This window comes from Thamnophis sirtalis, unplaced genomic scaffold (genome assembly GCF_051295495.1).
Source record: "Thamnophis sirtalis isolate CommonGarterSnake01/CBP01778 unplaced genomic scaffold, rThaSir2_p1.2 scaffold_11, whole genome shotgun sequence".
In the NCBI taxonomy this organism is placed as follows: domain Eukaryota; kingdom Metazoa; phylum Chordata; class Lepidosauria; order Squamata; family Natricidae; genus Thamnophis; species Thamnophis sirtalis.
Window position 1 is genome coordinate 3179526 of NW_028261391.1, and position 26981 is coordinate 3206506.

The 26981-nt window shown below is 45.0% G+C and overlaps 1 protein-coding gene across 2 annotated transcripts; it reads left to right on the forward strand.

The window, feature by feature from the left end:
- The first annotated feature begins 672 nt into the window (after window positions 1-672).
- Window positions 673-25027, forward strand: LOC106557062 (UDP-GlcNAc:betaGal beta-1,3-N-acetylglucosaminyltransferase 7). 2 transcript variants are annotated; one of them, XM_014076177.2, is made up of 2 exons: window positions 673-1218; window positions 23664-25027. In XM_014076177.2, the coding sequence occupies exons 1-2, from the start codon at window positions 1208-1210 to the stop codon at window positions 24853-24855; spliced, it is 1203 nt and encodes a 400-aa protein (XP_013931652.2). In that variant the 5' UTR covers window positions 673-1207; the 3' UTR covers window positions 24856-25027. The 2 variants fall into 2 exon arrangements, with proteins under 2 accessions (XP_013931652.2, XP_013931651.2); XM_014076176.2 differs by lacking the exon at window positions 673-1218 and adding an exon at window positions 4324-5031.
- The last annotated feature ends 1954 nt before the right edge of the window (window positions 25028-26981 follow it).

Genomic DNA, 26981 nt, shown 5'->3' on the forward strand with positions numbered 1-26981 from the left:
GCATACTAGGCAGAGATCTTAACCATTAAGATATATATATATGTGTGTGTGTGTGTGTGTGTCTGTGTGTCTGTGTGTGTGTGTGTGTCTCTCTGTGTGTGTGTGTGTGTTATGTTTGTGCTGATAAATAAATGAAGGGAGACTAGTATAGATCTATTTCAAGCTATTTAGCTCTCATCAGCTAGCCATACCCTTGCTCTATTGCCTCTTAGGCAGATGTGTTAACCATTGAGCTACAGAGCTCAACTCCTTATCAGCCAGGCCAGGGTGAAAGGTATATATTTAAAGTCACAACCCCTGGTATGCCCAAATATGGGAGGAAGGTCACACTTCCATTCTCTGTCCTTCTGCTCGTCACAAGAGACCATCCAGACAGAAACCCAATATTTTTTACTGTTGCCTTTTTTTGCTACATTTGTTATGTTTGTGCTGATAAATAAATAAAGGGAGACTAGTATAGATCTATTTCAAGCTATTTAGCTCTCATCAGCTAGCCATACCCTTGCTGGGAATCGAACCTGTGCTCTATTGCCTCTTAGGCAGATGTGTTAACCATTGAGCTACAGAGCTCGACTCCTTATCAGCCAGGCCAGGGTGAAAGGTATACATCTGCCTAAGAGGCAATAGAGCACAGGTTCGATTCCCAGCAAGGGTATATATATACTGCCTAGTACCCCTTGTGGTATATGTTCTGTTAAGCTACAGCCTGTTGTGCCTTAAAATGGATTCTACTGTACTGCCGTAAAATGGCTTCTACTGTGCAGCGCAGTGGAATGGTAACGGCTTCACAGTACTCCACAAGGGGGCTCCCTCGAGTAAGGGGGAAAATCCAACCTTAGAAATTATGTTTGGTCAGAAAAATTTGCCCCTATCAATAAATACCTGGGCAATGCTGGGTTATCAGCTAACTTATCATACAAAACATACCCCCCCCAAAAAAATTAACATACAAAAAAAAATACAAAGGGAAGGGGAAAGTGTTGGGGAAAGGGCGGGGAAAAAAAGAGGAGGAATTGATTTTTGGCTCCCATTGGTTTGGTGGAATAAATCATTAACATCAACTTTTTACTTTTACGTAATACGTAGTTTAAACTAGCCATTTCTATAACGACACATCTATCTAATCCGTAAGACCCCAAATCAAAGTTTCATATATTTTTTTCCCCACCTCAAGCATAAAGTCCAGAAGAGGTTTCCGGATAGGAACATGAAATACCGGTAAGTGTTTAATTATTTTATTTTATTTTAATTATTTTTCTGTTTAAAACAACTTTATTAATGATATAATATACAAAAAAAAGCAAAAAGGAGAGAAATAGAGAAAGGGAAGAGGAAGGGGAAAACGGAGAGAAGAAAGAAAAGAAAGAAGAAAAGAAAGAAAGAAAAGGCATTCACTTCTGACTGCCTTCGATGAAGTAGAATTAGCTTTAACATCCAACCATAACTTTTAACTTTTACATAATAAATTTAAACTGTCCATTTCTATAACAACAAATCCATTTAATCCATAAAACCCCAAATCAAAGTTTCATATTTTCTTCCACCCCAAGCATAAAGTCCAGAAGAGGTTTCCACATTGAAACATGAAATAAGAGTTTAATTCTATTTTTTTGTTGAGAGTTTAAAGGACTTTGAGACTGTTAATCATTAACTTTGTTGGGAGATTTTGGGTTGGTTAACATATGCCTTCTGGTGCAATATTTCTAACTCAGTTATATGAATTTATAAGTTCTTCCTACAAGATTCTTAACAGCTGGCATGTATTTATGACGGTTATGGTGTCTGGAGGTCATTGCGACCTTCCGACATGCCAAGTCAATGAGGAAGCCAGATTCACTTAACGACCGCTTGTCCGAAATGTTTTAGGGTCTCCTGCTTGAGCAGAGGGTTGGACTGGAAGACCTCCAAGGTCCCTTCCAACTCTGTAGTTCTTGTTATTCTGTTAACCATGTTACTAAGTTGGCAAACTGCAATGATTCACTTAACAACGTGGCAAGAAAGGTTGTAAAATGGGATAAAACCAGGGGAGAGTTCCTGCCAGTTCTAACCTCTTCTATAGAAGAGGTTCCACAAATCTACCGTGCCGTTTAGAACCGGTTCCAGCTCCCTCCCGCCGCCCGTCCCCACATCATCAAGATGAAGAGCGAGAGGAGGAATTCTGGGAGTTGAAGTCCATAAGTCTTAAAGCTGTCAAGTTTAAACACCCCTGGGGGTTTTTTTCTCTAAAGGGTTAGGGGTGCAAGTGTTTGTAACTTAACAGCTTTAAGACTTGCGTGCGTCAATGCCAGAGTTCCTGAGCCAACAGGACTGGAGGAGGAATTCTGGGAGTTGAAGTCCACAAGTCTTAAAGCTGTCAAGTTTAAACACCCCTGGGGTTTTAAAGGGTTAGGGTGCAAGGGTCTTGTAACTTGACAGCTTTAAGACTTGCACACTTCAATGCCAGAGTTCCTGAGCCAACAGGACTGGAGGAAGAATTCTGGGAGTTGAAGTCTACAAGTCTTAAAGCTGCCAACTTTGAACACCCCTAGGGGTTTTTTTCCTAAAGGGTTAGGGGTGCAAGGGTCTTGTAACTTGACAGCTTTAAGACTTGCGTGCTTCAAATGCCAGAGTTTCTGAGCCAACATTTTGGTTGCTAAGCAAGAGTGTTGTTAAGTGAGTTTCACCACATTTTATAGGTTGGCCACGCCCACCCAGTGACATGGCTGGCAAGCCGCTCCCACCCGGTCACATGGCTGGCAAACCACTCCACCCGGTCACATGGCCAGCAAGCCACTCCCACCCAGTCACATGGCCAGCAAGCCACTCCCACAAAGCAGGCCACACCTACAGAAGAGGTTCTAAAAAAAATTTGAAACCCACCGTTTTGCTTAGCAAGGGAAGTTTTGGGCTCAATTATGGTCATAAGTCGAGGACTACCTGTAGCCTGCCAACATCTCTAGCCACCTGCTGAGCAACCTACTACTACCTTACTACATCTATGTAGTCATTGCCAAAAAAAACAAAACACCTACATTTCCCTTCACCACAAGATCCTGGGTGGATCACTCAAATTTCCTAATAATTCCCTCTTTTTCCATTCTTTTGATCAGGTGTTTGTTTATTATATTTGTTTATTATGTTTGTTTATTATAGGTGGATTTCCCCCCCCCCAATCTTCCTCCCTGGTGCTCAACAATCCATTTTTAAACCGACATCTACCCCCAACCAGGGAAAGAAACCTTTCAAATAAAGATTTAAGGGAGAAACACCCAGCAAAACGGTTCACCAAGCCAGGTTACTTTTAAACACCATACTTTGGAGTTGTGTGAATGCAGCTGCAGAGTGTGTGACCCCTGGGTGCCAAGGTAGCTCCATTAATCCAGGAGGACAGAATATAACCTGGTTAAATTACGGCATTCCTGGATAGTCAGTTGCATTCACACCCTGCCTTTCCCCCAGGGGGAAAAGAGAGAGCGGGGTGGGGGTGGGGGGGGGGGCGAGAGAAGCAAAACCAGTTTGGTCACTCCAGCTGCATTCACACAACCTCCCAGGTCACAGGCATTTGACACAACAGGGGTGTGTGTGTGTGTGTGTTAGTGCCCAAGGGAACCCCCATGTCTCACCCTGAAAGGGGGGTTACCTTATCTAGGTTAACCCTCCCCCCCTACCCCGCATCCCCTCTTCTGCCCCGGCATTCAACCCCAAGCAAAGGAAACTAACAAGGGTCAGCTAGAGGACTAGGGGAGAGGCAAGGGAAGAAGGGAAGGGAAAGGAGAGGGGGAAGAAAGAAAGAAGGAAGGAGGGAGGGAGGGAGAAAAGAAGGAAGGAAGGAAGGAACGAGGGAGAAGGAAGGAAAGGAGGAAGGGAGGAAAGAAGGGGGGAGGAAAGAAGGAAGGAGGAAGGGAGGAAGGAGGGAGGAAAAGGAAGGAGGGAGGGAGGAAGGAAAGAAGACAAGAAAGAAGGGAGGGAGGGAGGATGGAGGGAGGAAAGAAGGAAGGAGGGAGGGAAAAGGAAGGAGGGAGGGATGGAGGAAAGAAGGAAGGAAAGAGGGAGGGAGGAAGGAGGGAGGAAAAATAAGGAGGGAGGGAGGAAAGAAGACAAGAAAGAAGGGAGGGAGGAAGGAGGGAGGGAGGGAGGAAAGAAGGAAGGAAGGAGGGAGAAGGAAGGAGGGAGGGATGGAGGAAAGAAGGAAAGAAAGGGAGGGAGGAAGGAGGGAGGGAGAAAAAGTAAGGAGGGAGGGAGGAAAGAAGACAAGAAAGAAGGGAGGGAGGAAGGAGGGAGGAAAGAAGGAAAGAAGGAAAGAAAGAGGGAGGGAGGAGGGAGGGAGGAAAAGGAAGGAGGGAGGAAAAAAGGAAGGAAGGAAAGCATCGCAGAATGTATATTTCAACCTTTTATACGGAAAAACAAATATGTAAAAATGATAAAGATAAATAAGGACAAAAACGATGTGAATGTATACCTGTATATAGAGATTTTTTTTTAAATAAAACGTCTTAAAAATAAAAAGAAAAGTCGGCAGTTCGAATCCCTAGCGCAGGTCCTCTGCGTAAGCGGGGTGGGTGGGTGTTGGACTAGATGACCTCCAAGGTCCCTTCCAACTCTGTTACTGTTTGTAAAAAAAATAAAATAAAAAGGACCAGCTGCGGGACCAGCTGTCTCTCCCCGGCCAGATTTAGCCCCGGGGATCCCCCAGATCCCCGGAAAGCGAGGCAACGGAGCGGAGATCTAGAGGCAGCCGACTAAATCGGGTCCGCTGGGGAGGAAACGCGGCTCTTCTTCCACTTCGCCGCGGCGGCGCCCGCGGGCGCATCCCTCGCTCGCGGCGTCCGAAGGGTTAAGAAGGGCCGGGCCGGGCGGGGGTTGGAGGTGGCCGGCTAGGGCGTTGGGCCGGGCCCGGCCCCGCCCTTTCCCTCGGCCAGGGGAGGAGAGCCAGCCGGCCAAGCCGCCGGCCCTGCAGAGCCGGCTGGAGAGAGCCGCACTTGCACGCCGAAGCGGAGCCGCAACTGCGCCTCCGCCGCGCATCCTGCAGCGCCCAGCCGCCATGAGCTCCTGGTGAGTGGCCCCGCGGGGATCCGGGGCCCCTGGAGGGGAGGTGGGTAGGGGGCTTCCAAGGCCGGGACCCTCGGGGGCTCCTCTAGGGGGTCCAGTCCGGGAAGGCGGTTCCTCCGGGGCTGGGGGAAAGCTTGGGGGTCCCTGGATGCCGACAACGCCCCGAGGGTTTGGTGCCAGCGCTTTGCCCGGGACTGGGGAAGGGTCGCCAAAGGGGGGAAAGAGGGGTCGTCCCCCCTTTTTTTCATTCTGGAGGAAGATGCTCGTCCGGACGGTCCTTAGCCTCGTTTCTTTCTTTCTTTCTTTCTTTCTTTCTTTCTTTCTTTCTTTCTTTCTTTCTTTCTTTCTTTCTTTCTTTCCCATTGTCTCTCTTTTTCCTTCCACCCTCCCTCCTCTTTCCCTTTCTTTTCTTCCTTTTCTGCCTTCCTTCCTTCTCCCCCTCCCTCCCTTTTCCGAATTCCTCCCTGCCTTCCTTTCCCTCTCTCTCTTTCTCTTTCTCTCTCCACCTGTCTTTCTTCCCTTCCTTCCTTCCCTTCCTCCTCCCTCTCCCCCTTCCTTCCTTCCTTTTCTGAATTCCTCCCTGCCTTCCTTTCCCCCACTCTTTCTCTCTCCTAGGCAGGGGATTGGATTAGAAGACCTCCAAGGTCCCTTCCAACTCTGTTATTCTGTTATTCTCTTTCTCTCCCCCTGCCTTTCCTTCCTTCCTCCCTCTCTCCCTTCCTTCCTTTTCTGAATTCCTCCCTGCCTTCCCCCCCCCTCCCACTTTCTCTCTGTCTCTTTGTTTCCCCTAGGCAGGGGATTGGACTAGAAGACCTCGAAGGTCCCTTCCAACTCTATTATTCTCTTTCTGTCCCTCTGTCCTTTTTTCCTTCCTTCTCCCCATTCTCCCCCTCCTCCCTCCTTGCTTCCCTCCCTTTCTTTTCTTCCTCCCTCCCACCATAGGTGAGAGTCGCCTCTGTTTGCAATAGAAAGGGGGGGGGGGAGATGGAGAAATTTAAATGTAGGGCTTTGAGCTGGAATTCTCTTCTGAAACTTCTGACCTGGGGGGAAAAGCCTGAAAGAGAGGCGGTTTGGCTGTGTTCATACAACACCTTCCCATTAATCCCTTTCCTGGGTTTGTAAAAAGATGGGGATGAGATCAGGAGAAGTTAAGTAGACCGGCCGATTCCCACAAGGGGTTAAAAGTAAAATCAAACTTATCCTGGTTAATCTGGAGGACGCTCAGGTTGTGTGAATGGATGTCCCAGAATCTTTCTTTTTAAAACAGACCGGGAGAAAGGCTGAAATTTTGCTTTGATCCCTAGCGAAACCCTTTCTATTTAATTCAAAGTACCCCTAATTTCAACTTTTTAATCCCTTGCGGTACTTCACACGGCTAAAGTGGGGAACGGTCCATTCAAATCGCTACTTCCTGGGGCGGGGGATTCGGCAAATCCTTGCATCCCTTTCTAAGCCAGTGTTTCTCAACCTTGGTGGACTTTAAGTCTTGTGGACTTCAACTCCCAGAATCCCCCAGCCAGCAGAGCTGGCTGGGGAATTCTGGGAGTTGAAGTCCACAAGACTTAAAGTCCACCAAGGTTGAGAAACGCTGCTCTAAGCCATGATTGACAACTGACTCATAGCCACTTGATTTAACCCTGAAGGAATCACGGCTTGCTGGCTTTGCAAAGGAACCCAAGCCATCAAGAGGGTTGAAGTGCCACAAAACCCCGGATTCACACATGACACAGAACAAGCTATGATGCTCCTTAATGAGACGCAGAGACTTTCTGTTCCTTTTCTCTTAAGTTTCGGCTTTGAGAAGGCGGCTTGTGTACAATGCAACCTTGTGTAAAAGGATAGGAAGAGGATTTCTGTCTGTTTTGCGTCCAGTTGTTTAAACAAATATTTTGCAATTTCTGAAACAAACGTAAGAGATTATCAATGCATTTTCATGGCATCGGTGAGGGTTGAAATCAGTATTTCTCAAGGTGAGCACCTTTAAGACAGGGGGACTTCAACTCCCAGAATTCCCCAGCCAGCCAGAATTCTGGGAGTTGAAGTCCTCCTGTCTTACAGCTGCTCACCTTGAGAAATACTGATTTGTATATTTCCTTGTTTTATTAAATTTATTTGCCACCCATCTCACCAAAAAGTGACTCTTTAAGTCGTCTCTGCAGTGTGTGTATGTGTGTGTGTATGGATATGTGTGTGTGTGTGTGTGTACATACATACATACCACGATCACCACGATCCAGACCTTCCGCGCAGCCCTCAAGACCTGGCTCTCCCAGCAGGCCTGGGGATAGGCTTCCAATTACCCGCCCGAGTGTTTGATTGCTGAATGAAAGTTGTGTTTTATTATTTTTCTTTTGTTCACAAAGTGTTTGTTTTGACCTTGCACTTCCCCTCCCCTGTGGTTGTAAGCCGCCCTGAGTCCCCTCAGGGAAAAGGGCGGCATATAAATCCCAATAAACCTCTAAACCTCTAAACATACATACATATACACATATATACATACACACAGACATGTATATGTGTATGTATATGTGTATGTGTAAGTATGTGTATATGCATACGTGTGTATGTATATGTATGTATGTGTATGTATATGTATGTATGTGTATGTATGTATGTACACACATGTATATACACATACATGCATACATACATACACATATACATACATATACATATACACACATACATACATATGCATATATACGGAATCTACGAAAACAAATACATATACACATACATACATACACACATGTATATGTGTATGTATGTATATGTGTATATGTATGTATGTGTATATGCATATGTATGTACACACATGTATATACACATACATGCACATACATACACATACATGCATACATACACACACATGTATATACATATACATATACATATTTATCAGCACAAATAAAAAAACACAAATATAACAAAGGCAACAGTAAAAATGTTCGGTTTCTGTCGTGATGGACTCTTGTGATGAGCCGAAGGACAGATGATGGAAGCAGTTAGCTTCCTCCCATAATTGGGGCTTACCAGGGGTTGTAAAAAATAAAAAAAAAATCTAATATATACATATACACACATACATACATGTACATATAGCAATAGCAATAGCAGTAGACTTATATACCGCTTCATAGGCCTTTCAGCCCTCTCTAAGCGGTTTACAGAGTCAGTATATCGCCCCCAACAACAATCCGGGTCCTCATTTTACCCACCTCGGAAGGATGGAAGGCTGAGTCAACCCTGAGCCGGTGAGATTTGAACCGCTGAACTGCTGATTTAGCAGTAGCCTGCAGTGCTGCATTTAACCACTGCGCCACCTCGGCTCTAGGTATATATACGGAATCTACGAAAACAAATACATACATATATATATACATATACATACGTTCATATATACATACATATATACATACATATATAAATATATATTTATATACACACAAACATAGATATATACATACATACATATACATATATACATACATATACATACATACATATATAGATATGCATACATACATATACATACATACATACATATACATACATAATACATACATATATACATACATACATATTTGTATAATCTGTGGATGTAACAGAGAAGTACAGGAAGTCCTCGTGTTACGACTACACTGGACCCTGAAATTTCTGACGCTAAGTAGGACAGTTGTTAAGTGGGTTTTCCCCCCTTTTACAACCTTTCTTGCCACCCTCGTTAAGTGAATCGCTGCAATTGTTAAATCAGTAACCCGGTCGTTAAGTGAATCTGGTTTCTCCTTGACTTGATTTGCGAGAAGGTCGTAAAAGGGGATCCCCTGACCCCCCGTGACACAACGGACTGTCATAAGTATGAGTCAGTTGTCAAGGGTCTGAATTTTGATGACGTGGGAGGCTGCGATGGTCGTAAGTATGAAAAATGGTCATAAGTCACTAATTTCAGTGCTGTTGTAACTTTGAGCGTTGACTAAATGAACTGTCGTAAGTTGAGGACTGTCTCTACCAGCAGGGAAAGCAATTCCTAGGGCTTCTTTAGAAATATGGATCCGAAGGATATAATTTAATGCAATTATGATGCCTGTCTGTAAACAGAAATAATGCAATTTCCAAAATTTGATAACTGGAATTTGCAAAGATAATGACTTGTATCAAATCTAAAGAAATGGCTGCTGTACCAAAGAAGCAAAACTTCTTTGACCTCAAACCCAGGTGAAAGTAATAAAAGTCCAGGAGGATTTTAATTGCAGGTAGCCTTCAGTTTATGACCCCCAATTGCCCCCCCCCCAAAAAAAATTTCCATGGCTAAACGCGAAACCTTTGTTAAAGTGAATTTTGCCCCATTTTACAACCTTTCGCGCCACCATCGTTCGGTGAATCACTGCGGCCGTTACGTTAGTAACCCGGTCGTTAAGTGAATCTGGCTTCCCCCGTGGACTTGGCTCGCCAGAAAAACTCACAAGGGGACCCCGTGACCCCAGGACATTGTGGCCATCGTAAATGTGAACCAGTTGCTGGTTTTTATCCCGTGGGGATGCTAGCAAACGTTGCTGTTGTGACTTTGAGTGGTCCCTAACCAACGGCTGTAAGTTGAGGACCACCTGTATATATCTGAATTTCAGGCCCAAAATAACACAACAGATGTTTTGTGCATTTGAAGAAGCACCAAGCTTTTAAATTTATCAGGGTAGAAAGAGGCGGAAGCATGAAACGAAAGTTAAATTGTGTGGTTTAAGGGGGAAATGTTTTTCACACAATTTCCCAAACACGGAGGGGTTGTTTTTTCCCCCCTCCCTCCCTTAAACCACACAATTTAACTTTCGTTTCACGCTGCATCTCCTTATTTCCTGATGCAGGTAGGCCTCGACTTACAACCGTCCCCTTTAGTGACCGTTTGAACAATGGCACTGGAAAAAAAAAGTGACTTATCACTGTTTTTCACTCTTAACAACCGTTGCACCTGATCGAAATTCAGACGCTTTTCAACGGACTCCTATTTACGACAGTCGCAGTATCGCACGCATGTGTGTGTGTGTAAAACGTGATTCCCCTCTTGCGACTTTCCGACAAGCAAAATGGATGGGGAAGCCAGATTCACTTAACGACCGGGTTACTAAGTTAACTGCCGGGATTCAACTCGGCCACCGTGGGAAGGACGGTCGTACAATTGGAGCAAAGCTCCCTTCGCTGTCTCGCTTAGCAAACGGAAATGTGGGGGGGGGCGCTCTCCATTTTGGTCATAAGTCGAGGACTTGCCGTAACAGGCGGTCAAACCTCTCGGTGCAGTTTAAACGGACGGAAAAGTGAAACTAAGGCAATGTTCTTAAGTGATATGAGTGTGTTTGATGCTCTTTATCTGGATTTTGGTGACCTTTGACTGTTTACCTAAATCTTTCCTCTCGGTGTAATTTCTGGGGTATTTATTTCTCTGGGTCGGTGGTCTTTTAACTGTAGGAAACCCCTCAATCCCCGAAATGTTTCGGAGGGCAAAGAGTGGATTTTATACGGTCGCAGCTGGGGGAAAAAATTGAGATGTGGCCGTTGGTGGTTTTGAACTCTTGAAAGTACACCGGTTTCAATCAACGATAAGATGAGGTGGCTGAATCGGAGCCAAATTAGCTGCAGCATCTGCTTGCCAGAGGATGGGGCAACTTTATACAGTTGTGCAAAAGCTGGGAGCGCCTCTGGCCATGTGCAGAGTGGGGCGTCCCTCCCCGCTTGGTATGACTTTTTGCATTCCACCAATATCTCTTATCTACATTTATTGGCGGTTTTGCCAGAGGAATTTGCCTCGTAGGCGAGAACAGCGCTGAGTCGGCAAACTACCCTTGGATTAACCAGGGTGGATTCCAGACACGGGTTTGTCTGAGGACCATTCAGGGTCTCCGTTAGCCGGCATCGCCCAACTTGGTGGTTTTACGAAGCTTGGGCTTCTTCTGAATTCAAACGAGGCGCTGGCCTTCCGGCCAAAGTTGTGGTAAATATTGTTCTAGATGTAGGTAGAATATGGGACTCAGCCATGATCTAATCTTCTAGAACAGAGGTCTCCAAACTTGGATGCTTTAAGACTCGTGGAGTTCAACTCCCAGGATTCCTCAGCTGGCTGGAAGTCCACAAGTTTGGAGACCCTGCCCTGTTCTAGATGGTCAACCTCAAGTTTTAACCTGGTTGCGATTTATCGCCGCATTTTGGTCCCCGTTAAGAGATGTCGGCCAGCAGAAACGAAGTTATTCCTGTCTTCTGGAATGGACAGAACAATATTATCTAATATTTTGGCAGAATATCTAATGTTCTGTATTAGGGCAGAATAACTGAGCTTGGAATGGACCTTGGAGGTCTTCTAGTCCAACCCCCTGCCCAGGCAGGAGACCCTCTAGCGTTCCAGACAGATGGCTATCCAACATCTTCTTAAAGACTTCCAGTGTTGGGGCATTCACAACTTCTGGAGGCAACTTCTGTTCCACTGGTGAATTGTCCTCACTGTTAGGAAGTGTAGTTCCAGATTGCTTCTCTCCTTGATGAGTTTCCATCTGTTGCCTCTTCTCTTGCCTCTGGGTGGTTTGGAGAAAAGATGGACCACCCCTCTTCTTTGGGGCAACCCCTCAGATATTGGTAATTGAGCTGGAAGGGACCTTGGAGATCTTCTAATCCAGCCCCTTGCTTAAGCAGGAGAACCTCTACAATCTGAGACAAGTGACCGTCCAATCTCTTTTTAGAAATCTACAGGGTTGGAGCACCCACGACTTCTGGTGTCAAGTCATTCCACTGGTTAATTGTTCTCACTGTCAGGAAATTCCTCCTCAGTTCTGAGTTGCTTCTCTCCTTGATTAGTTTCCACCCATTGCTTCTTGTTCTGCCCTCAGGTGCCTTGGAGAATAGTTTGACTCCCTCTTCTTTGGGGCAGCCCCTGAGATATTGGAAGGCTGCTATCATGTCTCCCCTAGTCCTTCTTTTCATTAAGATAGACATACCAGATTTCTCCTTAATTCTAGGCTTCATCTTCTTTAATGATCTATCTATCCATTGCTTCTTGTCCTGACCTCAAGTCTTCAGAGAATAAGTTGACACCCCCCCTCTTCTCCTGCGGCAGCCCCTCAAATATTGGAAGATGCTATCATGTCACACCAAGTCTTCTCTTCATTGTTAGATTAGACATAACCCATGTTCCCTCCATCGTTCATCCTATATTTAACCTCCAGACTCCTGATTATCTTCGTTGCTCTTCTCTGCACTCTTTCTAGAGTCCACCATTTCTCCCTCTGTTTGCCCAGGGAACAATTCGTGCCTATTTCTGCCCCCTCCCTTATGCTCTAGGCCAGGGATACAGAATACAGAGTAACAGAGCTGAAAGGGACCTTGGAGGTCTTCTAGTCCAACCCCCTGTTCCAGACAAATGGCTATCCAACATCTTCTTAAAGACTTCCAGTGTTGGGACATTCACAACTTCTGGAGGCAACTTCTGTTCCACTGATTAATTGTTCTCACTGTCAGGAAGTTTCTCCTCAGTTCTAAGTTGCTTCTCTCCTTGATTAGTTTCCACCCATCGCTTCTTGTTCTACCCTCAGGTGCCTTGGAAAATAGCTTGTAACTCTTCCTGGGGCAGCCTCTCAAATAGAATAGAATAGAATAACACGGTTGGAAGGAACCTTGGAGGTCTTCTAGTCCAACTCCTGCTCAGGCAGGAGACCCTACACCACTTCAGGCAAATGGTTATCCAACCTCTTCTTAAAAGCGGCCAGTGTTGAAGCACCCACAACTTCTGGAGGCCAGTTGTTCCACTGGCTAATTGTTCTCACTGTTAGGAAGTTTCTCCTTAGTTCTAGGTTGCATCTCTCCTGGATTCATGGCTTGTTGTCCTGACTTCTGGGGCTTTGGAGAATAAGCAGAAATTTCTTCCTGGCAGAAAATTTCCCCTTAAGTTTCTCTTTAAGTTGCTTCTCTCCTTGACTCTTTTTAAAGACCGCAGATCTTCAGCTCACCCTTTCTAAACCTGGTTTGATGTCACCAAGGTCTCTTCCGGGTTTGGTATGAGTAGGAAGCATCGTGCTGAAGGTTGAATGTCGTTTGTGGGTTTCTGTGGGGTTTCCCCCCCGGATTGAATGGAAGCGGATACTTTTTGGGGGCCAAGCGTAATTAGGTACCTGAGGAATTTGTCTCTGGCATCCTAAGAGAGTCTCGCGAAGGTTGGGAGAAGTGAAAAGGCCACTGTGGGCCTCCCGTGTTTAAGGCCTGCGGTGGACAAGGCTGGCTCTGTTTTGACTTCCCTCCAAAGTGTAAGGAGCAAATAGCAACGGAGATTGCTGGAGATGTTTATGAGAAGGAGCCAAGTCAGTGGAAGGGTCAGCTCTGGCCCAAGAAATATCTGGCCCGGCTTTGCTTCCCACATTGGCCAACTTGAAGTGGACAACAAGGCCACAAAGAGGGTATGAGGGTAAGAGTGGACTTGGTGGTATTGACCAACCGTTGGAAATCAAAGGCCAAATTCTTCTTCTTCTTCTTCTTCTTCTTCTTCTTCTTCTTCTTCTTCTTCTTCTTCTTCTTCTTCTTCTTCTTCTTCTTCTTCTTCTCTCCTCCTCCTCCTCCTCCTCCTCCTCCTCCTCCTTCTTCTTCTTCTTCTTCTTCCTCATCATCATCCATCTCCTCCTCCTCTTCTTGTTCTTCATCTCCACCTCCTTCTCTTCTTCTTCTCTTTCTCCTTCTCCACCTCCTCTTCTTCTTCATTTTCGTCTTCATCTTCTCCTTCACCTCCTCTACCTCCTCCTCCTCTTCTCTTTCTCCTTCTCCTACACCTCCTCCTCTTCTTGTTGTTCTTTGTCTTCTTCTCCTCCTCCTCCCCTCCCCCTCCTCCCCCTCTTTTTCTTCTCCTCCTCCTTCTCTTTTTCTTCTTCTTTTTCCTCCTTCTCCTTCTCCACCTCCTCCTCCTCTTCTTGTTCTTCATCTTTGTCTTCATCTTCTCCTCCTTCTCTCCTCCTCCTCCTCTTCTTCTTCTTCCTCATCCATCTTCTCCTCCTCTTCTTGTTCTTCTCCGTCTTCTCTTCTTCCCCTCTTTTTCTTCTTCTCCTCCTCCTTCTCTTTTCCTTCTTCTTTTTCCTCCTTCTCCACCTCCTCCACCTCCTCTTGTTCTTCATTTTCGTCTTCATCTTCTCCTCCTCCTCCTCTTCTTCTTTGTCTTTGTCTCCTCCTCCTCCTCCTCTTCTTCTCTTTTTCTTTCTCCTCCTCCTTCTCTTGTTCTTCGTCTCCTCCTCTTCTTCTTTCCTTCTTCTTTCCTCTTTTTCCTCCTGCTCTTCCTCTTTCTCCTCCTTCTCCACTTCCTCTGCCTTGTATTCTCTGACCTTTTCCTCTTTTTGTATATGTATAAGGTATGAAATCCGACAAGAGCCCCTTCCAGGTGAGCAAGCCACTTTTCTGTGGCCTTTGTTTGTGGTTGAAGATCCGTTCAATGCCAATTCTTTCTCTTACGGTCTCGTTTCTGATTTTATCACTTCTGGTCACTCCACCAGCATCCCTCAAACATCTCATCTCCTTGGTGACTAATGTTCATTTATGTTTTGTTGTAAGTGTCCATGTTTGGACCCTGGTAACAAAGCCACAAAGAGACAAATATACTTTGTAAGAGATGTTTCTTGCTGCTGATCACTTTATGTTCTGAGAGTGTGGTTGTCATTGTTCCAATATTTGCTTTGACAAACTGTAACTTACCATATTTTTCAGAGTATAAGACGCTCTGAAGTATAAGACACACCTAGCTTTTGGGGAGGAAAACAAGGGGGGAGAATCTGCCTCCCAGCAGTTTGCTTCCTCGCACCAAACAGCACAGACGATATACACTGTTTGTGGTGTTACATTTCAGACTATACTTGTACAGATGCTGTTAAAATTGATGTGGCTTTCTGGAAGTATACGTTATTCCCTGCTATTTAAAAGAAGATACAATAGCACTGGGCCTCTTCAGATCAAGCATTTGTTTTAAAAAGCTTCTTCATTTTGTTAAGTTGTCTAGAACAATAATAAAGCAGCCTTTACAAAATAAATCTAATAATTTGAACATTCTCTAGGCATTTATAGTTATTGACTTGCCTCCTTGCAGCAAACAGCAAACAGCTTGTTTCAGTTTAGCTTGATTAGCACAAGAAAAAGAATCTGCCTCCTCGCAATTTGCCTCCTTGCAGCAAACAGCCAACAGCCGCTTTCCGTTTCAGAAGAGCATTCGGAGACTTCAGCTTGTCCAGAATGCAGCCGCGCGAGCGATTGTGGGTGCACCTCGGTACACCCACGTTACACCTATCCTACGCGAGCTGCACTGGCTGCCTATTGGACTCCGGACGCGCTTCAAGGTGCTAGTCGTTACTTTTAAAGCCCTACATGGTATTGGACCTGGGTACTTGAGAGACCGCCTCCTGCCAATCACCTCCCAAAGACCCATTAGATCCCACAGATTAGGCCTCCTCCAGATTCCATCAATTAGCCAGTGTCGACTGTCGACCCCCCGGAGGAGGGCCTTCTCTGTGGCTGCTCCGGCCCTCTGGAACGATCTCCCCGTGGAGATTCGGACCCTCGCCACCCTTCAGGCTTTCCGCAAAGCCGTTAAAACCTGGCTGTTCCGGCACGCCTGGGGCTCCCAGCCCCACTCGAATTGTTGTGACTGTTGATGAGTTTTTAATTTGTTTTTCGTATTTGTCTTGTCTTCTTGTTTTTTGTACTTCCCCTTTTCCCTATTTAGTTTGTTAGCCGCCCTGAGTCCCCTCGGGGAATAGGGCGGCATACAAGTTTAATAAAACTAAAGAAACTAAACTAAACAGTTTAAGCAGGGGCCTCCCGACGATCAGCTGTTTCAGGCTGCAGGGATTGCTATATCTTATTGCGGCCCCCGCAAGCCCAATTTTCTCCCTTTGCTGCAAGGAGGTAAATTTCTGGGAGGCAGAGGCCAAAGGGTGGGGGCCGCTGGGTGGGTGGGGCTAGATTCGGTGTATAAGACACACACCAATTTTCACCCTCTTTTAGGGGGTGGTGGAAGGTGCGTCTTATACTCCGGAAAATACGGTATGTTAAGCAAACGGCTCAGTGTGTTTTTAATCCCTCAATGCAATGAGAGGCATCTTCTTCCCTCTCGATTTATTTCACTTGTTCTAAGAGACAGCTAAACCGCTGGTGAGCCATGCTAGTTGAGGTGGCACAGTGGTTAGGGTGCAGTACAGCAGGCCACTTCAGCTGACTGCTATCTGCAGTTCGGCGGTTCAAATCTCACCGGCTCAAGGTTGACTCAGCCTTCCATCCTTCCGAGGTGGGTGAAATGAGGACCCAGACTGTGGGGGGCGATATGCTGACTCTGTAAACTGCTTAGAGAGGGCTGAAAGCTCTATGAAGCGGTATATAAGTCTAACTGCTATTGCTATTTTCTTTATGCTCTGTAGAAATATAAAAATCTACCGTATCCCTTGTCCATTTCTTGCTCTGAGGGTCTTAAAGACAGGCACGAATTGACTTATTTTCTTTCTTATCCACTCCTTGTGTCGTTTATAAGATTTCCAAAGCCCTTTTTCAACCTCTAGCTGCCCTACAGGGAGTCCTTGACATACGACCGTTCATTTAGTGACTGTTGAAAGTTACCACATCAGTGAAAAAAGTTTTTCACGCAACCTTTGCAGCATTTCCATGGTCACCTGATGAAAATGCAGGCGCTTGGCAACTGACTCATATTTATGACGGTTGCAGAGTCCCTGGGGAGGGGTGGGGTGTCACGTGATTCTCTTTTGCGACCTTCCCCCAAGCAAAGTCACTAGATCAGTGTTTCTCAACCTTGGCAACTTGAAGATGTCTGGACTTCAACTCCCCAAATTCCCCAGCCAGCAAACGCTGCAGGATAAACCTGCAGGACATTTGCAGAGAGAAACTCAGATAAGGTGCCCATAAGTGTAACACCAATCTCAAAGGTTGTAAAATAGTGTAATAAAATACTTTAATTAGTTCTGGGTCAGTCTGCTTAATCTAATTGTTATAAAGGTAACAAAGAGATTCAAGGAAATAATTCGAAGGGAAGCACCTAGAACACTGTTTCTCAACCTTGGCCACTTGAAGATGTCCGGACTTCAATTCCCAGAATTTCCCAGCAGTGGTTAGGACAGTGTTTCTCAACCTTGTCAACTTGAAGATGTCCGGACTTCAACTCCCAGAGTTCCCCAGCCAGCATTCGCTGGCTGGGGAACTCTGGGAGTTGAAGTCCAGACATCTTCAAGTTGACAAGGTTGAGAAACACTGCACTAGATAAACCGGACTCACCTAACGACCATCTTACAAACTTAACCGTTGCAATGTTTCACTTAACAACCGCAGTAAGAAAGATTGTAGAATGGGGCAAAACTCAGTTAAGAAACTTCTCCCTTAGCCACGCGAGTTCTGTAAGTCAAAAAAGAAAAAGATAAAAAGAAAGAAAAGAAAGAGGAAGGAAAAAAGGAAGGAAAGAGAGAAAGAATGAAAAAGGAAGAAAGAAAAAGAAAGGAAGGAGAAAGAATGAAAAAAGAAAAGAAAGGAAGGAAGCGAAAGGAAGGAAGGACAGAGAGAAAGAGAGAAAAAGGAAGGAAGAAAAAGGAAGAAAGAAAGAAAAAAGAAAGAAAAGAAAAAGAGAAAGAAAGAAAAAAATGATGAAGGGAGAAAGAAAGAAAAAGAAAGGAAAGAAAAAGAAAGAAAAGAAAGAAAGAGGAAGGAAGGACAGAGAGAAAGAAAGGAAAAGAAAGGAAGGAGAAAGAAAGAAAAAAGAAAAGAAAGGAAGCGAAAGGACATAGAGAAAGTGAGAAAAAGAAAGGAAGAAAGAGAAAATTCGAAAAAGGAAAGAAAGAAAAGAAAAAGAGAAAGAAAGAAAAAAGGAGGAAGGAAGGGAGAAAGAGAGAAAGAAAAAGGAAGAAAGAAAAAAAGGAAAGAGAAAAAGAAAAAAAATAAAAGAAAGAAAGAAAGAAAGAAAGAGGAAGGAAGGACAGAGAGAAAGAAAGAAAAAGGAAGAAAAAAAAGGAAGAGAGAGAGAGAAAAAGAACAGAGAAAAATGCAGGGAAGGAAGGAAGAAAGAAAGAAAGAAAGAAGAAAGAAAGAAAGAAAGAAAGAAAGAAAGAAAGAAAGAAAGAAAGAAAGAAAGAAAGAAAGAAAGAAAGAAAGAAAAAAAAAAGAAAATTCTATTTTTGTTTAGGACGTCCTGTGCATATAATTTTTTCCAAAAAACATTCATCATTTCTAAGTGCTTCAACTGAGGAATTAAACTAATTTCTCCTCTGTGATATAGTTTGATGCAGGCCTAAAACTCCCACCCAGCTAATCCATGTTTTTCAACATTGGGGCTGCGGAAGAGTCATAAATTACAGTTATTTTGGTGGGATCCCCAGGGAGGGTGATGACCGCTGGAACCTCACAATCCCCAGAGGGTTGTCCTAAGAGCGTGCGATTTTTCTTCTCTTGACCCGGTCCATCCAACGGCATGGAGGAGGAAGCTCAGAGACCCCCAGCCTGTCTTGGAGAGAACCTCGGATGTAGAGACTGAAGAAATGAAGGTTTTGTAGGTGGCCTGTAGTTCAGCTGGGCTTTTTTTCTATACAAGGGGTCTCCAACCTTGGCCACTTTAAGACTTGTGGACTTCAGCTCCCAGAATGCATTCGCTGGCTGGGGAATTCTGGGAGTTGAAGTCCGGACATCTTCAAGTTGCCAAGGTTGAGAAACAGTGTTCTAGGTGCTTCCCTTCAAATTATTTCCTTGAATCTCTTTGTTACCTTTATAACAATTAGATTAAGCAGACTGACCTAGAACTAATTAAAGTATTTTATTACACTATTTTACAACCTTTGAGATTGGTGTTACACTTATGGCACCTTATCTGAGTTTCTCTCTGCAAATGTCCTGCAGGTTTATCTTAATTTCCCTTTACGTTTCAGTACGCATCAAGAACAATCGATTATCCTGAATTCAGGTGGTGGAAAGAGAATTTCGCCAAGTCTGCGAAATACCGCATATCTTTTATTAAGGGCTTTTATCTAGCCTCAGATATCTAGAATAGAAGGAAGTAAATTGCTACCGAACAATGAAACTCCCAACTTTGCACAATGATTGATTCCGTAAAAGTCCCCAAAGTGCTTTTTTTTTTTTCAAGAGGCAACTGGGCTTTCTTGTTGTTTTTTTCTTTTGAAAACATTTCGATTCTCACCCCAGAAGCTTCTTCAGCTCTGATTTAGATGGTGGGGAATGGAAGGATCTGTGCTCATTGCAGAGAAAACTGGTCATTTGCATCCTTTTTCGAGAGTCATTGAGGCCACTTGGAGGTTTCTCTGTGTCCTCAACGAAGGAAGGAAGGAAGGGAAGGAATAGAAAAGAATAGAATATAGAAAGAAAATAGAATAGAATAAGGAATAGAATAGAATAGGGAATAGAATTAGAAGAATAGAATAGAATAAGGAATAGAATAGAATAAGGAATAGAATAGAATATAGAAAATAGAATAGAATAGAATAAGGAATAGGAATAGAATTAGAAGAATAGAATAGAATAAGGAATAGAATAGAATAGAATAGAATAAGGAATAGAATAGAATAGGGAATAGAATAGAATATAGAGAATAGAATAGAATAGAATAAGGAATAGGAATAGAAGTATAGGAATAGAAGTAGAAGAATAGAATAGAATAAGGAATAGAATAGAATATAGAAAGAAAATAGAATAGAATAGAAATAAAATTAGAAAAATAGAATAGAATATGGAATAGGATTAGGAATAGAATTAGAAGAATAGAATAGAATAAGGAATAGAATAGAATATAGAAAGAAAATAGAATAGGAATAGAATTAGAAGAATAGACTAGAATAAGGAATAGAATAAAATAAGGAATAGAATAGAATATAGAAAGAAAATAGAATAGAATCAGGAATAGGATTAGGAAAAGAATTAGAAGAATAGAATAGAATAGAATAAGGAATAGAATAGAGTGGAATAGAATATAGAAAATAGAATAGAATAGAATAGAATAAGGAATAGGAATAGAATTAGAAGAATAGAATAGAATATAGAAAGAAAATAGAATAGGATAGAATTAGAAGAATAGAATAGAATAAGGAATAGAATAGAATATAGAAAGAAAATAGAATAGGATAGAATTAGAAGAATAGACTAGAATAAGGAATAGAATAAAATAAGGAATAGAATAGAATATAGAAAGAAAATAGAATAGAATCAGGAATAGGATTAGGAAAAGAATTAGAAGAATAGAATAGAATAAGGAATAGAATAGAGTAGAATAGAATATAGAATACAGAATACAGAATATAGAATATAGAATATAGAATTATTTATTGGCCGTGTGATTGGAGACACAAGGAATTTGTCTTTGGTGCAGATGCTCTCAGTGGACATAAAAAGACAAGATACATTAGTCATGAATCATAAGGTACAGCACTTAATGATAGTCATGGGGTACAAATAAGCAATCAGGAAACGATCAATATCAATATAGATCGTAAGGATACAAGCCACAAAGTGACAGTCCTGCAGTCATAAGTGGGAGGAGATGGGGGATAGGAACGATGAGGAGACTGATAGGAATAGTAATGCAGACAGTGAATAGTAAAAAGGAAGGCAGGAAGGCAGGTCGTTTGCATCCTTTTAGAGGGTCCTTGAGGCCGCTTGGAGGTTTCTCTGTGTCCTCAGGGTCACCCGAGTGGTGCAAATGGTTCAAGTAGTCTGCAATTTTCCTGGAAATCCATTCCTATCCCACACCATTCGAAGGGTGCCCATCCCAAATTGGATAGCTAAAAGTCTATGGAGATGTCTTCCGGCAGATGTTTCATTACCCAAACTAAGTAACACCATCCTAGCATGATGAACATCAGGCGATGTTACCTAGTTGGGTAGTCATAAGTATGAACCAGTTTCCAAGCATCTGAATTTTGCCCACGTCATCATGTGGTCATAACTGCAAAAAACTATCCTGTCGCTTTTTTCAGTAACTTCGAATCTATCTGTCTATCTAAACGTATTTGTGTGTGTGTGTGTGTGTGTGTGTGTGTGTGTGTGTCTGTTACAACATAACTCTGGAACGCCTCGAGCAATTTCAACCAAACTTGGTACACAGATGACTTACCTTCCGGAAACAAATACTGTGGGGGTTAAGACATCCCTAAAACCCCTCGCTGTGGGTGTTCTGTTAAGATACAGCCTGTTGTGCCTTCAAATGAATTCGACTGTACTGCCGTAAAATGGCTTATCTACTATACAGCACAGTGCAGTTGATACGGTAACGGCTTCACGCTACTCCACAAGGCGGCTCCCTCTGCTAAGGGGGAAAATCCAACATTAGAAACTATGTACAGTCCGGGCATTTTCCCCCTATAAATAAATACCCATGCAGCGTCGGGTTATCAGTTAGTGGTCACTAAAAGTGAACTGTTGTAAGTCGAGGACTACCTGTATAACGGTTCAACAGTAGTGTTGAAATACCGCCTATTTATCAATATTCAGCTTGGAGGGATAATCTAGATCTCTATTTGTTACTTGGTCTCTCTACGCATTTTTTTCCTGGCTTTGCATTGTTTCGTGTTTCTTTCTCTTTTTGGATTTGGTATTTTAACTTTGGAGATAAAATTTGGGGGGGAAAACATTATTTAAAAATAGCATAATGGTAGGGCACGGGTGTCCAAACTTGGGAACTTTAAGACTTGTGGACATATGCTTAAGATCAGAAATGATTTAAATTGTTTAAAGTTAGCTCAGCAAGAAGAAGCTAAGGTCAATGTCGAATGTCATTAATTTCTTTATTTCTTTTTTCTCAACAGATTTTAGACTGTGTTAGTTAAAAATCCATACCGTGTACGGGTTCTGGGAAGTCGGGGGGGGGAAGGAGGAGTATACAATAGGCTAGACAAGAATTTGGTGGTAAACTAGAACTATTTTGATACACAAAAAATTGTACTTCGATGTCTTACTGATTGAGGAATGATGAAATGTTTGTGTTAAAAGAAATAAATTTTTGAACTGACAAGACTTGTAGACTACAATGCCCAGAATTCCCCAGCTGGGGAGTTCTGGGAGTTGTAGTCCACTAGTCTTAAAGTTCCCAAGTTTGGACACCCTGGTCTAGGGCCTTCTGCTTGAGCAGGGGGTTGGACTAGAAGACCTCCAGAGACCCTTCCAGGCCTACGATTCTGTGTTCCTGAATGAAAGGCGAAAATGCTCTTTGCTGCGTTGGCTTCCCCCCTGCTAATCTTCCCTACACAATCTGGTTGGGCGCCTGGAAACCCCTTTCCCTGTGTGTTTCCCCCCCTCCCCCTTCCTGTTGCCGGGCACGGTGAGGGTGGCGAGGGGTGGGGGCTGCCTGCTTGGAAACAGGCCCTCTTCTATTTGCGGAAAGGCCCCAGTCTGCAAACAGAAACCTGACTGTTTTTCAACCCCTTTGCAATTGATGGCGGAGTGAGTTGGAATCGGGGAGGAAATTGGACCGGCTCGGGCAAGATGCCAGCTGGGTGAAGGGCATAAATCACAGCAGCCGAAGACAGATTCTGCCAGGGCTTGCAAAGCAGGGATGTTGGCCTTGTAGCCTGTCGGTTTCTCCTGCCACGCTGCATTTCATTTATCGGTGTAACAGAATGGCAGAATGCGAAGGGACCTTGGAGGTCTTCTAGCCTCCCTGAGTCTCTCGGGAATAGGGCGGCATACAAACTTAATAAATTGAATAGTCCAGCGGTTGCCACCTGGTGGTCCGTGAGAAAATTGCGGTGGTCCGCAGAAAAATTAATTGCATTTTTTGCTGCTTTTTTTTTAATCTCATAACTGTTATTAATAATATGTATTTATAACAATTTTTTCCCTACAGTTGACAATATACTTGAAGTTTGCTTTCTTACCATCCCATAGATCCATCTTATCTTACAACGGTCCTACTTCTTCTTCCCTCCCTCCCTCTTTCCTTCCCTCGTTTCTTCTCTCCTACTCTCCTTCCTTCCCTCCTTCCTTCCCTCCCTCCTTCCTCCTTCTCTCCTTCTCTCCTTCCTTCCCTCCTTCCTTCCTTCCTTCCTTCCCTCCTTTCTTCTCTCCTTCTCTCCTTCCTTTCCCCCTTCCTTTCCTCCTTCCTTCCCCCCTTCCTTCTCTCCTACATTCCCTCCTTCCTTCCCTCCTTTCTTCTCTCCTTCTCTCCTTCCTTCCCTCCTTCCTTCCCTTTTTTGCATTGCACTCAATCAGGGGTCCTCAAACTGGGTTGGATACATGCAATGAACGCTTGTGTTGCTGCAGAGAGTCTCCCCCTTTGGGGTCTTTTTGTGGGGGTCGGAGGGGGGCAGAAATTCCCACTTGGCGTCTGCTTCGGTCTCCTGGTGGGAGGCTTTGGGCGAAGGCTGGAGGGAAGTGCCGCTAGTGGCAAAGAGCCGGAGGGCCTCGTTCCAGTCGGGGGCGCTGTGTGAAGCCCCAAAATCGAATTCATGCCCCCGTGCATGCGCACGCATGTGCCCCACCCCCACGTGCGGGGTGGGGGAGGTCTTATAATATGGTCTTCTGCCTTGAGCAGGGGGTTGGACTAGATGACCTCTGAGCTCCCTTCCATCCCTCGGATCCTGCGTTTGCAGTGACGTTTTGGGTAGACCTTTCCCTTGATTCTTTTCTCTCGGTTTGTCCTCCAGGAAGAAGACCGTCTACAAGAGCGTCTTTCTCTCCTTCGCCCTGATCGTAACCGTGACGCTCTTGCAAAAGGGCAGCGTTCCCAACCAATTCTTCCAGAACCAGCCGCAGAAGTCCGTCCTCTCCCAAGAGCCGCTCAAAATGCAGAAGAGGAACGACGTGCTGCCCCTCGCCAACAACTTCTGGAAAAAGGGGGGCGAGGTTCCTCCGCCCGTCGTAGCCACCGAGAAGGAGGTGACGTCCTGGGACGTCACCGCCACCAACTGCACAGCCAACCTGAACTTCACGAAGGAGGAGTGGTTCAGAAACCTGGAGCCCCACTTCCAACAGTTTCTCTTTTACCGACACTGTCGCTACTTCCCCATCATCATCAACCACCCGGAGAAATGCCGCGGCGAGATCGACCTGCTGATTGTGGTGAAGTCGGTCATCACTCAACACGACCGCCGAGAGGCCATCCGGAGGACGTGGGGCGAAGAGCGTGTGTTGCAGGGGAAAAAAATCAAGACCCTCTTCCTCCTGGGCATTGCCTCCAAAGAAGAAGAGAGGTCCAACTACCAAAAGCTCTTGGAGTACGAGGATCGGATCTACGGGGACATCCTGCAGTGGGACTTCTTGGATACCTTTTTCAACCTCACCTTGAAGGAAGTCCATTTCCTCAAGTGGTTCAACATCTACTGTGACCAGGTCCGGTACATCTTCAAGGGCGACGATGATGTCTTCATGAGTCCTGAGAACATCTTGGAGTTTCTCCAGGATCAGGAAGAAGGGGACCTCTTTGTGGGTGACGTGCTGGTCAAAGCGAGGCCCATTCGCAGGAAGGAAAACAAATACTACATCCCCAACTCTCTGTACAGCAAGACCTACTACCCACCCTACGCGGGCGGAGGGGGCTTCGTGATGGACGGCCCCTTGGCCAAGCGTCTCCACAAAGCCTCCGAGAACCGGGAGCTGTACCCCATCGACGATGTCTACTTGGGGATGTGTCTGGAGGACCTCAACGTGAAGCCCATGGCTCACACCGGCTTCAAAACCTTTGGCCTGGTGAAAAACAAGAACAGCAAAATGAACCGCGAACCTTGCTTCTACAGAAGCATGTTGGTGGTCCATAAACTTCAACCAGCTGACCTGCTCAGCATGTGGGATTTGGTCCATAAACATTTGTCCTGCTCCCAGAAAGCCAAGATCCTTTAGCTAACCTGATTTTCGCCAAAGAGGAAGATCCCCGGGAGCCCCAAAGATCCTGAGAGAAAAAAATATCCAATTTCCCCACCTCCCTTTTCTAATGAAGTTGAAAAGAAAGCAGGACGACAATGACCGATGGTGTTGGAAGGGGAGGGGAGGGGTTTGTTGAAATAATTGGAAAAGTGGCGGGAGGGGGGGGAGGTCTTTTTTTTCCATATTTTATTTGTTCCCCTGTGGGACTTTTGAAGGATGTAGGGGGAAAAAAAACTCAAAGAGATGGGGAGCTGATGGCCAGAAAGGGAATTGACTATTCCGGGAGAGATGAAGGATGACTACCCCACATTGGGCAGTTGAGCAAAATCACACCTTTCTTTATTTGTGCCCTTTTTTTGTGATGTGCTTTACAGCTAGAGGCTGGTCCTAAAGCTAAGACATTTATTTCTAGCTCTGTGTGGGTGTGGGTGAGTGAGAAAGAGAGGGGGGAGGGAGGAGAGAGAGAGAGAGAGAGAGAGAGAGAGAGAGAGAGAAAGAAAGAGAAAGAGAGAGAGAGAGAGAGAAGATGTATGTGTGTGTTTCCAAAGCTGATGTAAAAAAATCTGTGGGCGAGGAGGGAAAGGGTGTGGTTCCGTGTGAGCAGCTCCATTTGAGCAATCAGAAACATGCTTGTCTGACGCTTGAACATCCCGGGTCCATACAGGTTGTGGCCCAATAGATTGAGGACCCCCCCCAGTCTGTATGCTTTGCTACATTTATTTTGTTGACAAAAAATAAGGTACAGTAACTAAATCTCTTCCGTTGGTAAAAAATTCTCGGTCAGGGGTGTCAAACTGGATTTCTTCGAGGGCCGGATCAAAATTGTAGTTCTCCTTCACGGGCCGGTGGGTGGGAGAGAGGACAGACACCTCTTGCAACACCCTGCTGGCCAAAACGAGGTTTCTCCATGCCTTGTTTTCGGCTTCCATGACCTCCCCCATGGCCCGTTTTGACTGGCAGAGGCACCAAGTTGCGGTCCTTTTGATATTTAAACACCCCTGTTCTAGATTATTCTGCCGTAGGCCCCTATTTTCCCCTAACTCTAGTCTGTCTCTTTCTGAGAATCAGTTATGGCCAAAGATTTAACAGATCTTTCCTCTTCTTGGCCGGAGTTTTCCCACAAATTTGTTAGACACGGGGATAGTGTGGAAACGAGAGCTGTTGCTCTGGTGGAATCCCCAGCTATGTCGAATTCAGAAATGGCTGCATTGGTCGTTGAGTGAAACTCTGGGACCTGTGACTGGACTGCTTCTCAGGTGGGGCCCCGATCCCTGCTTGGTCCAGAACGACGTGGTTAAGAGGCCCGCAGACGCAAACGGGCCTGCCCCGTTTTCAGGACAAAGAGTTTGGAGTGTTCTGTCCCCCTTTCACCGCCACACCTCCTGCAAATAAACCTTAGCTCCCTTTAAGGCAGCCGCTGATTGATGGGCGCAAGCTGATAAATGCTTCCTCTTCCTGGCCTCCTCCTGCGAAGGGGGCCAGGCTGGCTGACGGAGAAGTCCGGGCACAAAGAGGGACATTATTGATGGAGTTACAAAGCCGAGTTTCATGGTTGAGGTGTGTCCGAAAGGCCGGGGCGTTTACCAATCTGGCGAAAGGACTTTCTGAACGCAGCCGATGGGGACAGGCTGCTGGCCAGGAGATGGATGGTGTGTGTTGTGTGTTGTGTGTGTGTCTCAGAGGAGTCACCTTGGAGGCATTGCAGAAATGGGTGGGGAGGGGCTTTGATTTCTGGAATTGCAAAAATGGGTGGGGAGGGGGCTGCCCGCAAAGACCAAGTGACCTCCCTCCCCCTCCCCTCTTTCTAAAAAAATTCTTGGGAGTCATATTGCTGGGAAACTGGCGGCAAAACAACACACACCCCCGGGGTGCAGTTGTGGGATTGGTGGGGAGGGGGGGTTTCAAGGTTGAAAATGGGGAAGGGGCTAACCCTTGGGGGCCTCTTAATCTCTTTGCAATCTTTAATTCCACCCTCCCTGCCCCCCCCCGGGCCCATAGAGTCCCCAAGAAGGCCAGCCTTTCTGTTGATGTTAATGGTCACTTTGCTGCTGTCTGAAGGCAGCCCGTGGATTTCAACTCCCAGAATTCCCCAGCCAGCATGG